A 14444-nucleotide genomic window follows, 5' to 3' on the forward strand; every position below is an offset into this window, starting at 1 on the left:
TACTCTTTGTTAATGCCAGCTAAGCAAGTGACCATCATCACACCTTGGACTTAGGACCATGTCATATGAAGAATTTTCTATTGTCTGTGTACTGATATGCTTTAACAGTGCATCAGAGGAATTACAACTCCAGTTCTAATGGAACTTTAAAATGCACAGAGCTTTACCAAAGCCACACTGGTGTAAGATACACAGGTAACATTATCCAGAGCAGCCCAAATAACATCTGAATAATCACTGTTGAAAATCAGTTTCTGGACGAGGTGGGCTGTTGGTCTGATTTAGCAGGGATTTGGGTGACTTACACACACACACACACACACACACACACACACACACACACAAAATCACACACACACACACACACACACACACACACACACACACACCTTCCCAGAAGCAGTGTGTAAGGAACCACCTAATGTTTGGTGAGATAAGAATGGTTTCAGATGGTGCTTGAAGATTACCAGTGTTTTATGTATCATAGTGTTGCACCGAGATCATATTTATATCCCTTAGATGCAGTCAGTGCTTTTTTTCTAGGGGCACTGAGGGGTATGCAGTACTCCCCTACAAAAGAAAATAAATGTTAAAAGCGTGGCACTTACTTTAACAGCTTCACAATGTACCAGATTACTGGCACCCTTTTTTTCTTAAAGAAAAAAGAAAAGAGGACTGGGTTCAATTGATGGAAATCACCAGTAGAATTAATCTAGGTTTTCAGGCAGCATCTCTGTTTGTGGTGGATTTGGCTTCGTTTTGGGTATCTAAGGACTGCTTCAATTCACTCATGACACAGTAGTAAAACCTAGGTATGCCACCAAATGTACACTTGGCAGAGAGGGGCATTTATCTGTGTAAGACAAATGTTTTCTGTTTGCCTTATTTGGTGTACACTAAATATTTTTGGTGTTTATCATAATGTACGGCATACCATGATGTGTGCATTGGCCATGATAAACATCTAGGACGGAGAGTAATGCTAAGTAAACACTCAAACTGCTAATGATGCATCAAGTACTACTAAAGGTCAGTGACACAGTCCATATCTAGAAGATTTTGGGCTGTACATACATAGCAAAATATTTCAATGCTGTGTGCTGAGCCAGACCATTGGTCTATCTAGCTCAGTGCTGCCCTCACTAACTGGCAGCAGTTCTCAAGGATTTGAGGCACAACTCTCTCTCAGCCCTACGTAGAGTTGCTGAATCTGGATTCTTCTTCATGCAAAGCAGATGTTGTACTACTGAGCTATGGTATTCCCAGATGGAACATAGGAAGCTGCCATATACTAAGTCAGACCATTGATCCTTCTAGCTCAGTATCATTTACACGGACTATCACCAGCTCTCCAGGATTTCAGACAAGGATATTTCCCAGTCCTGCCTTTAGCTGTTGGTGAAGCACATCCACAGCCCCTGATTTCTCTACACTTGTAATCAGTGCTTTTTCTGGGGGAATGCAGGGGTATGCATACCCCTAAGCATTTTGTGAATCTAAGTTTGGCCTCATTGAGGGGCAGTATTTCAATTTGAGTAGGAAAATGAGAGTACCTCTAAACACTGTGTGTGTGTGTGTGTGTGTGTGTGTGTGTGTGTGTGTTTAAAGGGGGAAAAACACTGCTTGTAATGATGTTCTGCCTCATCAATCAGTCAAAAGGCTAGCTGGTGCTAGGTTGTATGGATTATGTATGTGTTGCGCAGATATACATTATTTCAAACTGTTGTAAGCTTCCCAGTGGTCCTTTAGGCCAAAAGGTGGGATATGATTCTTCCGAATGAATGGATAAATGATTTATGTGTGAACTGACTCAATCAAACAGCATTTGGGATGATGGGAGTTGAAAGGAAAACTCTTTCTGCAGAGGTAGAGATCTGTGATAGCCCATTCATACTGATCTCTTCTAGTCAACAGCAGGAGAATGTTGACAATGGTAAGGTGTGTGTGTGGGGGGGGGAGACTGAAGATGGAAAATAAGTGGGAAAGAGAAATAAGAGACTGGCAATAATGGAAGGATGAAGGAGGAGGTAGCATGGTGTAGCAATAAAATGGATAGTCAGTAGTTACAGGTTAGAAGAAAGTAAGGACTTACACCCACGATGCAGCATAGTTCATTTATGGAATTTGCCAAGATGTTGTGATGGCTAGGCATTGATGTAGAGGCCTTAAAAGGGATATTGGACAGACACATGGAAGATAGACCTCGGCCAGTGACCATTTACCACCATACTTAATGGAGACTTTAGATTCATTGGCAGTGGTACCACTGAGTCCCAGGAGCTGAGGGGCAGCAGCTACTGCATTCACGCCCTGCTTGTGGGCTTGCTGGAGGGAATGAGTGATAGCTCAAAGTGGTAGAGCATCTGTTTTGAATGGAGAATCATAGAATTGTAGGATTGTAGAGTTGGAAGGGACCCAAGGGTCATCTAGTCCAACCGCCTGCAATGCAGGAAAGTCCCAGGCTCGGTCCCCAGAGAAGGTCTCAGCATCGCCTGGTAGGGCTGCGGAGAAGAGGCCCCCCGCCTGAAACCCTGGAGAACTTGGTTTTAGTGGCGGCGATGCCGAGCTAGATGGACTAATGCTCTGATTCAGTATAAGACACCTCCTTGTCGTTCCTATCTGGTTGGCTATTGTGGGGAAAAGAGATCTGTCCCTTTGATCTGATCCAGCAGAGCGATTCTTTAGGCTCTTTGAAGAGCCGCGATCGAATTCTGCCAACAGCACAGAAGTGGAGTTGGGGCGGGTGGTTGGGTTATTCCCCCGTCACGCTCAGAGTCCATAATTCGCTTTCATTGCCTTTCTCCTCCCTTCCTGGAGGAGGGTGAGTGCGCGCGTATCATGGTCCACAAGAGTGAAGGAGACCCTGGAGCTTTGGAAGAGCTCAGTCGTTTGTGACAGTCTGGAAGAGCGACAGGAGTGGGGAGGAGGGGGAATCTAGCCTTTATTTTTATTATTAATATATTTTTAACCAAACAAACAAAAAAAGAGTCTCCGCCCCGTGTTTCCCCGGCTGCCCCAGCAACACCATCCCCGCGCGTGACGTCAGCCCCCAGCTCGGTCCAAGGCGAGCCTGCCAAAAGGCTGCCCATTCAAAGTGCTTTGGCAGCCGTCGGAGCTGGAGAGCGAGAAGCGAGCGCTGCTGCCTGCTTCTCCCGGTTGCCCACGCCTCGTCTACCGTTTCCTCCCAGCCTTGTCTATCCCAGCAGTCGATTCAGCAGGGGAGGCTTTGCAAAGGTCCCGCTGAGCATTACCCGGAGAGAGAGTCACAGAGGAGGGGAAAAAACCATCCCGTCGGTGGTCCTTCCTTACCTTCTTGCAAGGCGCTCTTTTCGCTTCCTCCGGCTCCGGGCGAGGATGCTGAAGGCGTCGTGGCTGCGCGAAGAGGCGAAGGAGGGCAGGCTCCGCTCCTCCTGATGAGTGAGTACCGCAGCCCTTGGCTCTGGCGCCAGCATGCCTGCCTCCTTCAACGCCCCCCCCAACCCGCTTCCGCCTCGGCTCTTTTCACCCGAAGCTGCTAGAGGGTTTTTTTTAGGAGAGGGGATTTTTGGGGGGCGGCGGTGTATTATTTCTGTAGTATTCCTGACCTTGCGAAAACCAACATAAGTGGAGAAGGACAAGGGATCTGAGAGAGATGTGGGGCGGTGGAGAGCTAGAAGGGGCCTCAAGTCGTATTTGATCTCCCCACAACCCTTGTTTTCTCTGCGGAAGAGGAGCCAGGCAGTGGCTCAAAGGAAGCGCAGGGCACTGGAGAGTTCAGGAGGACAAATGATTTTGGAGGGGAGAGGCACGGGGAGGGGGGGAGAGTTCAGTTTTGGGTGTCTGGAGCTGACTTTGGTCCCTTCAGCTTTCTCCTTCCCCCATGGTGTGAGGATGCTTCAATTGTACAGAAAGTGGGGGGGGGAGAGTTTAGGGGTGCAGAGTTCTCAAATGCTTAGATCTTGTCGGGATTCTCAGATGTCTGATTTTCTTTAAACAATTACAGTATTTATTTATTGAAGAGGTGGGAGAGGATATGATACTTCCTTTGGATTTTCCCTTCCCTGAACTAGAGGTGCAAAAATAATAATGCTGGAATAGGTTTTAGGAAAGATTGAGTGAAGAGAGCAAAGAAGGTCAAAAGGTTTACAGCAGCAAGGTCTACAGTCATCAAACATGTGGTGAGAGAAGTGGAGTGGACTTCAGTTCCCACCCCCAATAACCATCTATGTCAGGTAATTTAAGGCTGTGCTGAAATCCTATTGAAATTTTGGAGGGAGAGAGTTAAGAACAAAAGGTTCCTGGGTCTGCAAGGTTCATAGAACATTTTTTAAAGTGTTTGTGGGGGGACATCAATTCCATTACACTCACGTACCTCCTTCCAACCTTCCTATTGGGTAAACTAGGAAGTAATTGAATTATATACAAAGAAGAAGGAGGAAAGAAGAGTGAGACAGACAGATTGAAAGAAAGAAAGAGGCAAGATTTCTTTTCTCTGATTAATTTTTTTCTGCTCTTCTGGAAGATGACAGGACCCAACCAAGGCGTTGGTTACAGCTCTTGATGAGTTGATGGGATTTGTAGCAAGTGATCGGGATGGAAATTATGGGGCTGAGAGTCTACTCCACAGCACTGAGAGCTTTTGATTGCTGTGAAAATGTGGGAGGCGGAAAGAAGCAGGCAGGGCTAGCTGGGTAAAGCTGTGGGGGATGAGCGCAGCTCCTGCCTTGGACAAAAGTGGCAAGGGAGGGGTGGGGAGTGCATGGATTTTCAGGGGAGGGTGAAAGAGGAAAAGCAGAAAGGAACTCCAGAAAACTGTCAGGTCAGGAAGTATTGCTATAATAATACAACCTGGCTGATGGAGGTTAGAGAGCAGGGATGCTAGAGTTAAGTAGGACATGGGGCTGTTAGCAAGCTAATGCTTCCCACATCTTTCTGATCCCCTTCCCAGGAGTTCAGGGGTGGTGGGCAGAGCTGGCAGAGAACAGGAAAGCTTGGTAAAGAAGACCAAATAATAGAGAGAACAGACTGTAAGCCTGTGGAATCAAGGTGATGGGAGTAAGGAACCAGGAAGATGGCAGGGGACATGTGAAAGGTGGCAGGGGCCCTCTTGTTGAAAGGAGGCCCTGAAATGCATGCCAAGTTTAGCACACAGAGCTGTTGAATTTTCTACCTTGCCAGCTGGCCATTGCCAGTGTTGTTGTTGTTTAACCAGGGTTCTGATTTCCTCCCTCCACACTTCCCTCCAGGTTTGCCTGTCCGCGCAGAAGCTGGGCTGGACGGAGCATAAAGATGCTGAAGGGTGCTTGGCTGCTCAGTGTCTTCACAGTGGCTGGGATCTGGCCGACAGAGAGCCGCAAGCCTGCCAAAGACATTTGCAGCAAGAGCCGCTGCCCTTGCGAGGAGAAGGAGAACGTGCTGAACATTAATTGCGAAAACAAGGGATTTACGACCGTCAGCCTCCTCGTGCCGCCACCATCCAAGATCTGCCAGCTCTTCCTCAATGGCAATGCCTTCACTCGCCTCTACCCAAATGAGTTTGTCAACTACTCCAACGCGGTGACCCTGCACCTGGGCAACAACGACATGCAGGAGATTCGAGCTGGGGCCTTTGTAGGCCTTCGGACCCTTAAGAGGCTACACCTCAACAACAACAAGCTGGAAACCCTCCGAGAGGACACTTTCCTAGGCTTGGAGAGCCTGGAGTACCTTCAGGCTGACTACAACTACATCAGCACCATCGAGGCTGGGGCTTTCAGCAAGCTCAACAAACTGAAAGTCTTGATCCTGAATGACAACCTCTTATTGTCACTGCCCAGCAACGTGTTCCGTTTTGTCCTGCTAACTCATTTGGACCTCAGAGGGAACAGGCTGAAGATGATGCCATTTGCTGGAGTCCTGGAACACATCGGAGGCATCATGGAAATCCAGCTGGAGGAGAATCCATGGAACTGTACCTGTGACCTCCTGCCTCTCAAGGCTTGGCTGGACACCATCACTGTCTTTGTAGGGGAGATAGTCTGTGAGACCCCGTTCCGGTTGCATGGCAAAGATGTCACCCAACTCACAAGGCAGGATCTTTGCCCACGAAAAAGTGCAGGTGACTCCAACCAGAAGGAGAAGCATTCCTCACACTCTGACACACATGCCCAGAGATTTCCCCCAACAACTAATTCAGCCGTTGGTGCCACCAGAGCCCCGAAATCCAGTCGCCCACCCAAAACAAGGAATCGCCCAACTCCACGGGTCACAGTGTCTAAAGACAGGCAGATCTTTGGGCCTATCATGGTTTACCAGACCAAGTCCCCTGTGCCACTCACTTGCCCAAATGGCTGCGTCTGCACTTCTCAAAGCTCTGACAGTGGGTTGAATGTCAACTGCCAAGAGAAAAAAATTGGCAACATCTCTGATCTCCACCCAAGGCCCAGCAGTCCAAAGAAACTCTATCTCACAAGTAATTACTTGCAAACTGTCTACAAAACAGATCTCTTGGAATACAGCTCATTGGATTTGTTGCATTTGGGAAACAACAGGATTGCAGTGATTCAAGAAGGTGCCTTCTCTAACCTCACCAGTTTACGCCGACTCTATCTCAATGGTAATTACCTTGAGATCCTGTACCCTTCCATGTTTGAAGGGCTGTATAGCCTGCAGTACCTCTATTTAGAGTATAACGTTATCAAGGATATCCTGCCACGTACCTTTGATGCCCTGGGGAACCTTCACCTGTTATTTCTGAACAACAATCTGCTGAGGTCCCTGCCTGACAATGTGTTCGGGGGCACAACCCTGACCAGACTCAACCTGAGGAACAACCATTTCTCATACTTGCCAGTGCGAGGGGTCCTTGACCAGCTTTCAGCTCTGATTCAGATTGACCTCCAAGAAAACCCTTGGGATTGTACTTGCGACATCATGGGGCTGAGGAACTGGATTGAAAGAGTCACAGAGCAAAACAACCAGCAGCTGGGGACCCCCGTTGTTATTAATGAAGTCATCTGTGACTCTCCAACCAAGCATGCTGGAGCACATCTCAAGACCTTAAGCAAGGAGGCCATCTGCCCTGAGAACCCCAATCTGTTGGATTCTTCTTTTCTGTTGCCAAATCTGAACACAGACATACCACAGGCCTTCAGTATTTTTCCCAGCTCCTATCCAGAAATACGTACTGAAGTCCCTCTTTCTGTCTTAATTTTGGGCCTTCTGGTCGTGTTTATTTTGTCTGTCTGTTTCGGGGCTGGTCTGTTTGTCTTTGTTCTCAAACGTCGCAAGAGTATGCCAAGCGTTCCCAGCAGTGCCAACAATCTTGACGTAAGCTCCTTCCAGTTGCAGTATGGGTGCTACAATAGCGAGGCACATGATAAAGCAGAAGGGCATGTGTATAATTATATCCCACCTCCTGTCGGCCAGATGTGCCAGAATCCCATCTACATGCAGAAAGAAGGAGACCCAGTGGCTTACTATAGGAATCTCCATGAGTACAGCTACAGTAATCTTGAGCCTAAGAAAGAGGACTCTGCCAGCCTAGCATTTACAATCACTGCAGCAGAAATGCTGGAGAAACAGGGCTTTTCAAGGGAACCGGAGCTGCTGTATCAAAACATAGTGGAGAGGGTCAAGGAGCTGCCCAGTGGAAGCCTGGTCCATTATAACTTTTGCACCCTCCCCAAAAGACAGTTCACACCTTCCTATGAGTCAAGGCGACAAAACCAGGACAGGATAAATAAAACAGTTTTGTATGGGACTCCCCGGAAATATTTTTCAGAGCAATCCAAACCTGAACTCCCTTTATTGCAAGAGAAACTACAGACTGAACCAGACTACCTCGAAGTTCTGGAAAAACAAACTGCCATAAGTCAGCTGTGAAGTGGAGCCAGGGTTGGGGAAGGCTGGGCTGAGGATTCATTTGCTGGGGAAGAAGTCTTTTTTTTAAAAAAAAGAGAAAGAAAGAAAAGAAAGAAAGAAAAAAAGAAAGAAGGAAGGAAGGAAACACTAACCCAATTCCGAACTTGACAGACCAAGGCAATGTGTCAAATCCTCAAGAGTTTCCACATTTTAAATTCTCAAACAACCCTTCTACAATGCCAGGGCTATGATGGGTGCTTTTCTTTTTCTGCTATGTCCCTTTTAAGTTATTGCTTGGATTTCTCCACATCCCATCCCTCAGCCCTTTGGGAACTGAGGCTGAACCTTAATGTTTTTACTGGAGCAGTTTTGCCTACATTTCTTTCTGGGGTGGGGGTGGGGACATAGGACAGTGAAAGGATGCTGGGGGGAAGTTTCCCCCCTCCCATACACTTGAAAGGGAATAGATATTCTCCAAAAATTCTCTCCTCCCCAGACTTAGACCGTTTCTTCTCTCCCCCCCCCTTTTTTTGTAAATAATATTGTCAGTACAGCTCTTTCAATTACCAAGTGCAGCCACAGGGCGTCACTTCTTTTTTCCTTTCCCTTTTTGGCATTAAAGTGCCTTTGCACTTTAAGTACCTTATTACTTAAGTGTTGCGCTTAGCTTTGAGAAACCTGAATCTATTTTAATGTGTTGTGTAATTTTTTCTTTTTGAAATCATTTTAAAAAGAAGGAAATGTAAAAAATAGATATCTTACGTGTCGGCTGCATTCAGCTGAAAGGGGCTGCTGTTTCACTGACAGCAAAAATCAGCCCGTCTTTGTTAAGTGATTCTAGTTCAAAGGCTTTTTAAAAAATAGACTGAATTGTAAATTGTGTAAGTTTCACTCTTTCCCAGCCCCCATCAACATCTTCTCCCCTCCCCATGTCAGGTTTGTTATTTTTTACCTGGAAGCTTGCAATCAGCTAAAAAATTACCAGTGGGTTGGGGCGCTCAGCTGCCCCAGTTGGGAGTGATAGTTCATTAATAAAAAGACATTTAACATGATAAGGACCCTATTCAACCAATATCCCATCTTCGCTACACTGCAGCTCCTAACACCATTGTAGTGTTCAGTGTTTTCATTTCCCCCCTCCCCAGGTTTTTTGCCTAATTAAGAGAACATTACTCTCTACCTGTAAATATTTTTTTCTGCAGTAAAATTAGATATTTTTATACGTTTAATGACAGGCGTTTACCTTACTCATGCTGGAGGAAAAAATTTAAACTGCGGGGGAGGGGCATCTTCATCCCCCCCTTTTCTTTCCAGGCATAATATTTTATTTATGCTAAGCATGTCTACCAGTAGGTATTTCCATATATCACCCTGAATAAGGAAAGTGCTTGTTTAATCTTGGACAACCTTGCAGAGGATTTTCAGCGTCTGGAGTAGAACTGGATTAAAATCCCTTTCCCTGCAGAAAACCTACGGAGTGTCCTGGGTCTAATTCCTTTGTGTTAGATTTTACTGAATCTAAATACGCACACCCTGTCATCCATACACATCAGAAAAATGACAAGGAATTAACATATATCCAAGGCAGCAATTCTGTATTCCTGGGAGGGTATACCAGGGGTCAGTAGGTCTGCATCCAATGTTGGTCTTACTCAGAGCAGGCCCATTGAACTCAATGTACATGCCTAACTGAGGCCCACTAAATTCCCTAAGGAGAATTTAGTTGAACACCAACCTCCCCTAAGGATGTTCTGGGTTGATCTCTTTGAAGGGAAAGTGAGAGGTCTGCTTACAGAGACAAGAGATCTTACCTCAGCAGGCCTCTCTCCTCACCACTGCAGGATAGTAGAGGCAAAAGGGGTAATCCCTTTTCTCAAGGGCTGGATCAGGGATCCTTGTATCCAAAACCTTCCCATTCTCCCCACACACCTCTGAAAGCCTACACCAATTGCTCCAGTTAGAAATGCACGAAGAACACATAGATTCTCCCAGTACTGCCATGCTGCTGTGTGCTGTTTGGAGAACCTGGGTCCTCCTGTCTCACTTTCCCACCTATACCAAATTATCTAGAACTAAGCCTCATTGAACTCAATGGGCTTTCCTTTGGTGTTGCCTTTGGCAAGACTTGTGCTGCTAATTGGACAGAAGAAATGACAAAATGCTTCAGAACATACTAAGCTGCCTCACAAGGAGTCAGACCATTGGTCCATCTACCTCAGTACTATCTACACTATCAGCTCTCCGGGCTTTCTGACAGGGGGCATTCACAGCCTTCCATGGAGATGCTGGGGATTGAACCTGGGACCTTCTGCAGGGAAAGGAGATGCTCAGCAACGCAACTTCCCAACTGCTAACTTTTGCTTCTCATGGTGAGGGTTCAGATACAGCTATAGATAGATATAGGTGTCAGCTGCCACAACAGTCTTCCCCACCAACTCCTCTCCTCACACATACCCTATGCCTTTCCATATATGCTCTGGAAGTTTGGGGGGGCATAGAGCAGATTTAGGATGTGCACGGGGAGGGAAGGGGAAAGTTCCATTCTGCAAGCAGAAATCCTTGCACTGAGGGAATACATTCGTAATTCTACAACTCAGTAGTAACATACTGCTATTATCCCTGCCATCAGCCTTACAACATATAAAGACAGACCCACAAGGAAAGGACAGCGGATGGAAAAGCTAGAGGAGGGTGATCAGTTTCCCAGCGACATAACACATCATTGAGCTATAGGAGAGCATCCAGTCCTACGCCAGGTTGATCTTCCCTTGCTGGTGTTGCTGCCTGAGTAGCAGTTGGTGGCTCTTGTTCCTTTGTATGGCATATGTAACTGGGGTGTGTGCTATAGCCCAAATGTCAGCATCTATTACATTTTGTTGATTCCCGTAAGAGAGAGTCACACATTTGCTTAATTCTCCCAATAACATCAGAGGGTTCTGTTGGTAGGGATGTGGAAATCCAGATGCCCATCACCTCTAGCACCTGAAAAATTGGCTGTGGTGCCACAGTCACTGCTGAGAACAGGAAGCAGGTATGCCCTCCTCCAAGTGTTGCTAGGTTTTTAAAAGTCTTATTTCTCCCCCTTCTCCTTCCCAATGACTTGCTCTTATTTACAACAAAACCAGTCTTGTTCTGGTCCCTTGTGTATATTTGCTGCAGATTTGCCCATGATACAGATTCGCATAGAATGTGCATATGCAATGATATATGCAAGTTAGGTCCCTGAGCAAACAGAGATGGTGAAGTGTCTCTCTGGAAGCATGCTTTCCAGCATGCCCTGCAACTAAGGAGGGACAGAAATTCAATTCAGTTCACATTTAAAGGCGAACCTACATAATTCTCAACTTTCTGAAATGATACATGAACTGAAACTCAGCCATCCCTCAAAATTCACAGACAACTGAATTCTGCAATGCAGTTCTCCAATCAAGTAATGTGCACAGATATGCATTATATTAGAGAAAACTGCTTTGCAAAAGTTTTATGTGTTGGGCAAATTATATGTTTTTACAGAGCAATTCACACTAAAATGCTGACAAATTTTCATGAGCAGGGGCAGTCATGAACTGCTGCAGAAATGTGGAGAACTGAATTTGATATTGGAAAAATGAGGAACCAAAATTGATAAGATACACCCGTCCATAGCTGCAGCCCAGTGATGCTACTTTCTATTGTAAGAGCAATAATACTAGTACATGGGGACCCAGGGATCAGCACTTACTGTAAGTCCCAAACCTTTGACTTCCATCCCTTAACACTACTCTCCACCTTTTCTTGTGTGCTGTTCAGTGTGCAACCTGGTTGCCACATTCCCCTTGCTTCTGTGTCCCTGTAGTCCCTGCAGTCTTGCCCACCTGTCAGATTTGGCCAGTGGTGGAGCCAAAAATGTTCTTCACCTCTGCACCAGTGGAAAAGTTCCCCAGTCAGATGCTGTGACTTCCTGAGCCCAGCACATCTCCATTAAGCACTGCCCAGGAGGAAGAGGGGGAGGGACTGAACACAGCCTGGGAACACAGACACTCTCTCTCCTTTTCCTGGCACACTCGTACCTCCATCTCTCAATCTTCCAAGGCAGCTCCTGCAAAATCTACACAAAATGCAAAACAAGCAAACAAAAGCCAGGAGGAGAGCACCCTAATGCATGATAGAAATTTGTCCCTACATGTTTCAGGCTTGCTGTTCTCTATCAAGGGCAAACATCTTACCACTCTGTAAAAACAAACAGGCAATATATTCCTTTTACTCTCCTCTATCTTTACATAAGCAGGAACTCTATTTTCTATAGGATTTCTTATTTTCATCCTGTCAGCTCATTGTTTCTAGCTGCTTAAAAAACAAGTTGGGATAACTAACTCCAACATTTTGCAAACATATTTGCAGGAAAAAAATTAATATAAATTTTATTGGGGCCATTTTTTTAAAAAAAAAGCCTAATATCAGTCCTTCTTCTCCACATCTATGCTTTGGTTTGTATCTTCAGTTTAATCTTTTTTCCTGGCTGCTTCAAACACCTATTCATTTCCTTAGAACACAGAACCACATGCAACTAACCAAAGCTTGATAATTCCTTATTAGGCTCTAAATCATATTTGCCTCCTTCTTAGGTGCAAACATAATTATGGAAGTCCCCCCCAAATCTTCTTCTTCCCAACAAATTGCTCTTATTTACAACAAAACCAGTTTTGTTTTTGGTCCATTGTAAATCCTTATGCAACTGGAATGGTGCTCAGCATATAAAGTAGGGCAAGCCTTTCAATTCCTTATTAAAGCAATTGATGGCTTCTGAAAGGAGTCCACTGTTTCCTTTTCATAAATAGGTTACCGGACATAATAATCCTTTTATTATCATGCGGGTGAGGAACTGGACCCCGCTGGAGGGAATTTTCAAGCTTTTGCAGTTACTGATTATATCTTATCTACCAACTGGGAACAATCTTAAGCCACAAGATTTTTTTGATTATAAATGCTGGCAGTCAAAGCTGTTTTAATTGGAGTGGTGCCAACAGGAAGTAGCCTTATGTTAGGGCACAAAACACAGGCCTCATGAGAGAGTCTGATTTATCAAGTGATCTTCTCATGGCTTAACGTGACATCTACATAAACACTCTCTTGAACATATCTTCTTCTTTGCATTTGGAGTCGAGAAGACCCTCCCTATTTGCAGCCCATTAGATTGACTTTAATAATGGAAGAGCTGGTTGGGGAAACAGTCCTCCAAACCCATATTGACTTCAAGAAGGAAAATAGTACCCCATTAGCAGAAGTTGGAATACTAAACTGGAATGGCATCTGACCTTGAGTGAGCTCCTTGTTTGAGGACTTCTGAAAGCATCTGATGAGTGATTCTGTCCTTGGGTTTAACAAAACATATTTCTCACTTAAATAGCTTGAGAAAAACAGGTAGAGAATGGTTATATATATATATATATATATATATATATATATATGGCATTGGGTGAGTCAGTTTTCTATATTTCTCCTTTCTGCATTTATTACTGTTGCTGTCTTATGAGAGCAATCCAATTTTACATAGAGAGTGTTTCAAGTAAACATTTATTTTTGCAAGAGGCATTGGTCTATTTATTTTCACTCCTGAAAAAAAGAAATACTAATAATCTCAGGGCTAGTTTAAAGCTTCACATAGCTTGCTGCAGTGTAAGCATGTTGAAGGCAATGAGACTTCTATGAATCAGCTGAAAATTCAGAATAAAGTTGAGAAGGACATTTGAAGAAGGGGCTATATTTGGTTTCTTCTTTTGGGTTAGAAAATACTTTTTCTTCAAATATGCTCTGGTATAAGTTATTCCCACTGCTACCACCCACACTATCATGCAAACCACATCAGCAACAGCTAACAATGCAGGCAGGATAGTGACAAAGACTTGTTGTTTGATAATATACTGTTCAACTACATCCACACAATACATTTAAAGCACTACGGTTCCACTTTAAAATAGGCATGGCTTCCTCACCAAATTTTTGGGAGCTGTAGTTTGTTAAGTGTGCTGAGAGCTTTATCCCACCCAGCCTCCCCACTCACAGACCTACAATTATTAGAGTTGTCTAAAAATCAACCTCTCTTCGCAGGAAACTCTGGGAATTGTAGCTCTCTGAGACGAATGGGGGCTTCTAGGGCTGCCATATTTTGAAGAGCAAAAAAGAGGACACATTTGCCGACTTCTACTCTTAACAACGGATCACTTTGATGACTGTCATTTTAAATACCCCTTCTATATGTTGGCTATAGAAGCTGTGGTATATTGCTAGTAGCAAGCAATGCTTTTAACTTTCAACGACAAAATAATAATAATAACATACTGCTCCTTCGCTTGCCACATGAAAGTATTTGGGCTCATGTTCACATAAGTGTGCAGAGAACATAAGTGTGCACAGAACAATTTATTAAATTGTTTAACATGTATATATGGACTATCCTTAAGGGAAGGGGGATGTTAACTCTTGCCTTCCCAGACTCCTTCATGTAGCTGAGCCAGCATCCTTTAAGTTTATCCACAAGAGAAGGGATTTATACAGTATGTATCTAGTTTAAGATGCTGCTCTGTTGTGATTCTCTGCTGCAGACCAGCTTAGCTGGGTGGCTTAGATCTGAGTCTGATGCACTG

General features: G+C 44.8%; 1 protein-coding gene across 4 annotated transcripts; it reads left to right on the forward strand.

Annotated features, from left to right (window-relative positions):
• The first annotated feature begins 3063 nt into the window (after nt 1-3063).
• SLITRK2 (SLIT and NTRK like family member 2) lies at nt 3064-9294 on the forward strand. 4 transcript variants are annotated; one of them, XM_081847952.1, is made up of 3 exons: nt 3064-3421; nt 3983-4211; nt 5226-9294. In XM_081847952.1, exon 3 carries the CDS (start codon nt 5269-5271, stop codon nt 7840-7842), a length of 2574 nt encoding a protein of 857 aa, XP_081704078.1. In that variant the 5' UTR covers nt 3064-3421; nt 3983-4211; nt 5226-5268; the 3' UTR covers nt 7843-9294. The 4 variants fall into 4 exon arrangements, with proteins under 4 accessions (XP_081704078.1, XP_081704077.1, XP_081704080.1 ...); XM_081847951.1 differs by having other exon boundaries at nt 3064-3417; XM_081847954.1 differs by having other exon boundaries at nt 3064-3417; nt 3999-4211.
• Nucleotides 9295-14444: the final 5150 nt, after the last annotated feature.

Source organism: Podarcis erhardii, assembly GCF_964252035.2.
Source record: "Podarcis erhardii genome assembly, chromosome: Z".
Lineage (NCBI taxonomy): Eukaryota > Metazoa > Chordata > Lepidosauria > Squamata > Lacertidae > Podarcis > Podarcis erhardii.

Coding starts and splice junctions, on each gene's coding strand:
- SLITRK2 (XM_081847952.1), top strand. CDS start 5,269: ATGCTGAAGGGTGCTTGGCTGCTCAGTGTCTTCACAGTGGCTGGGATC.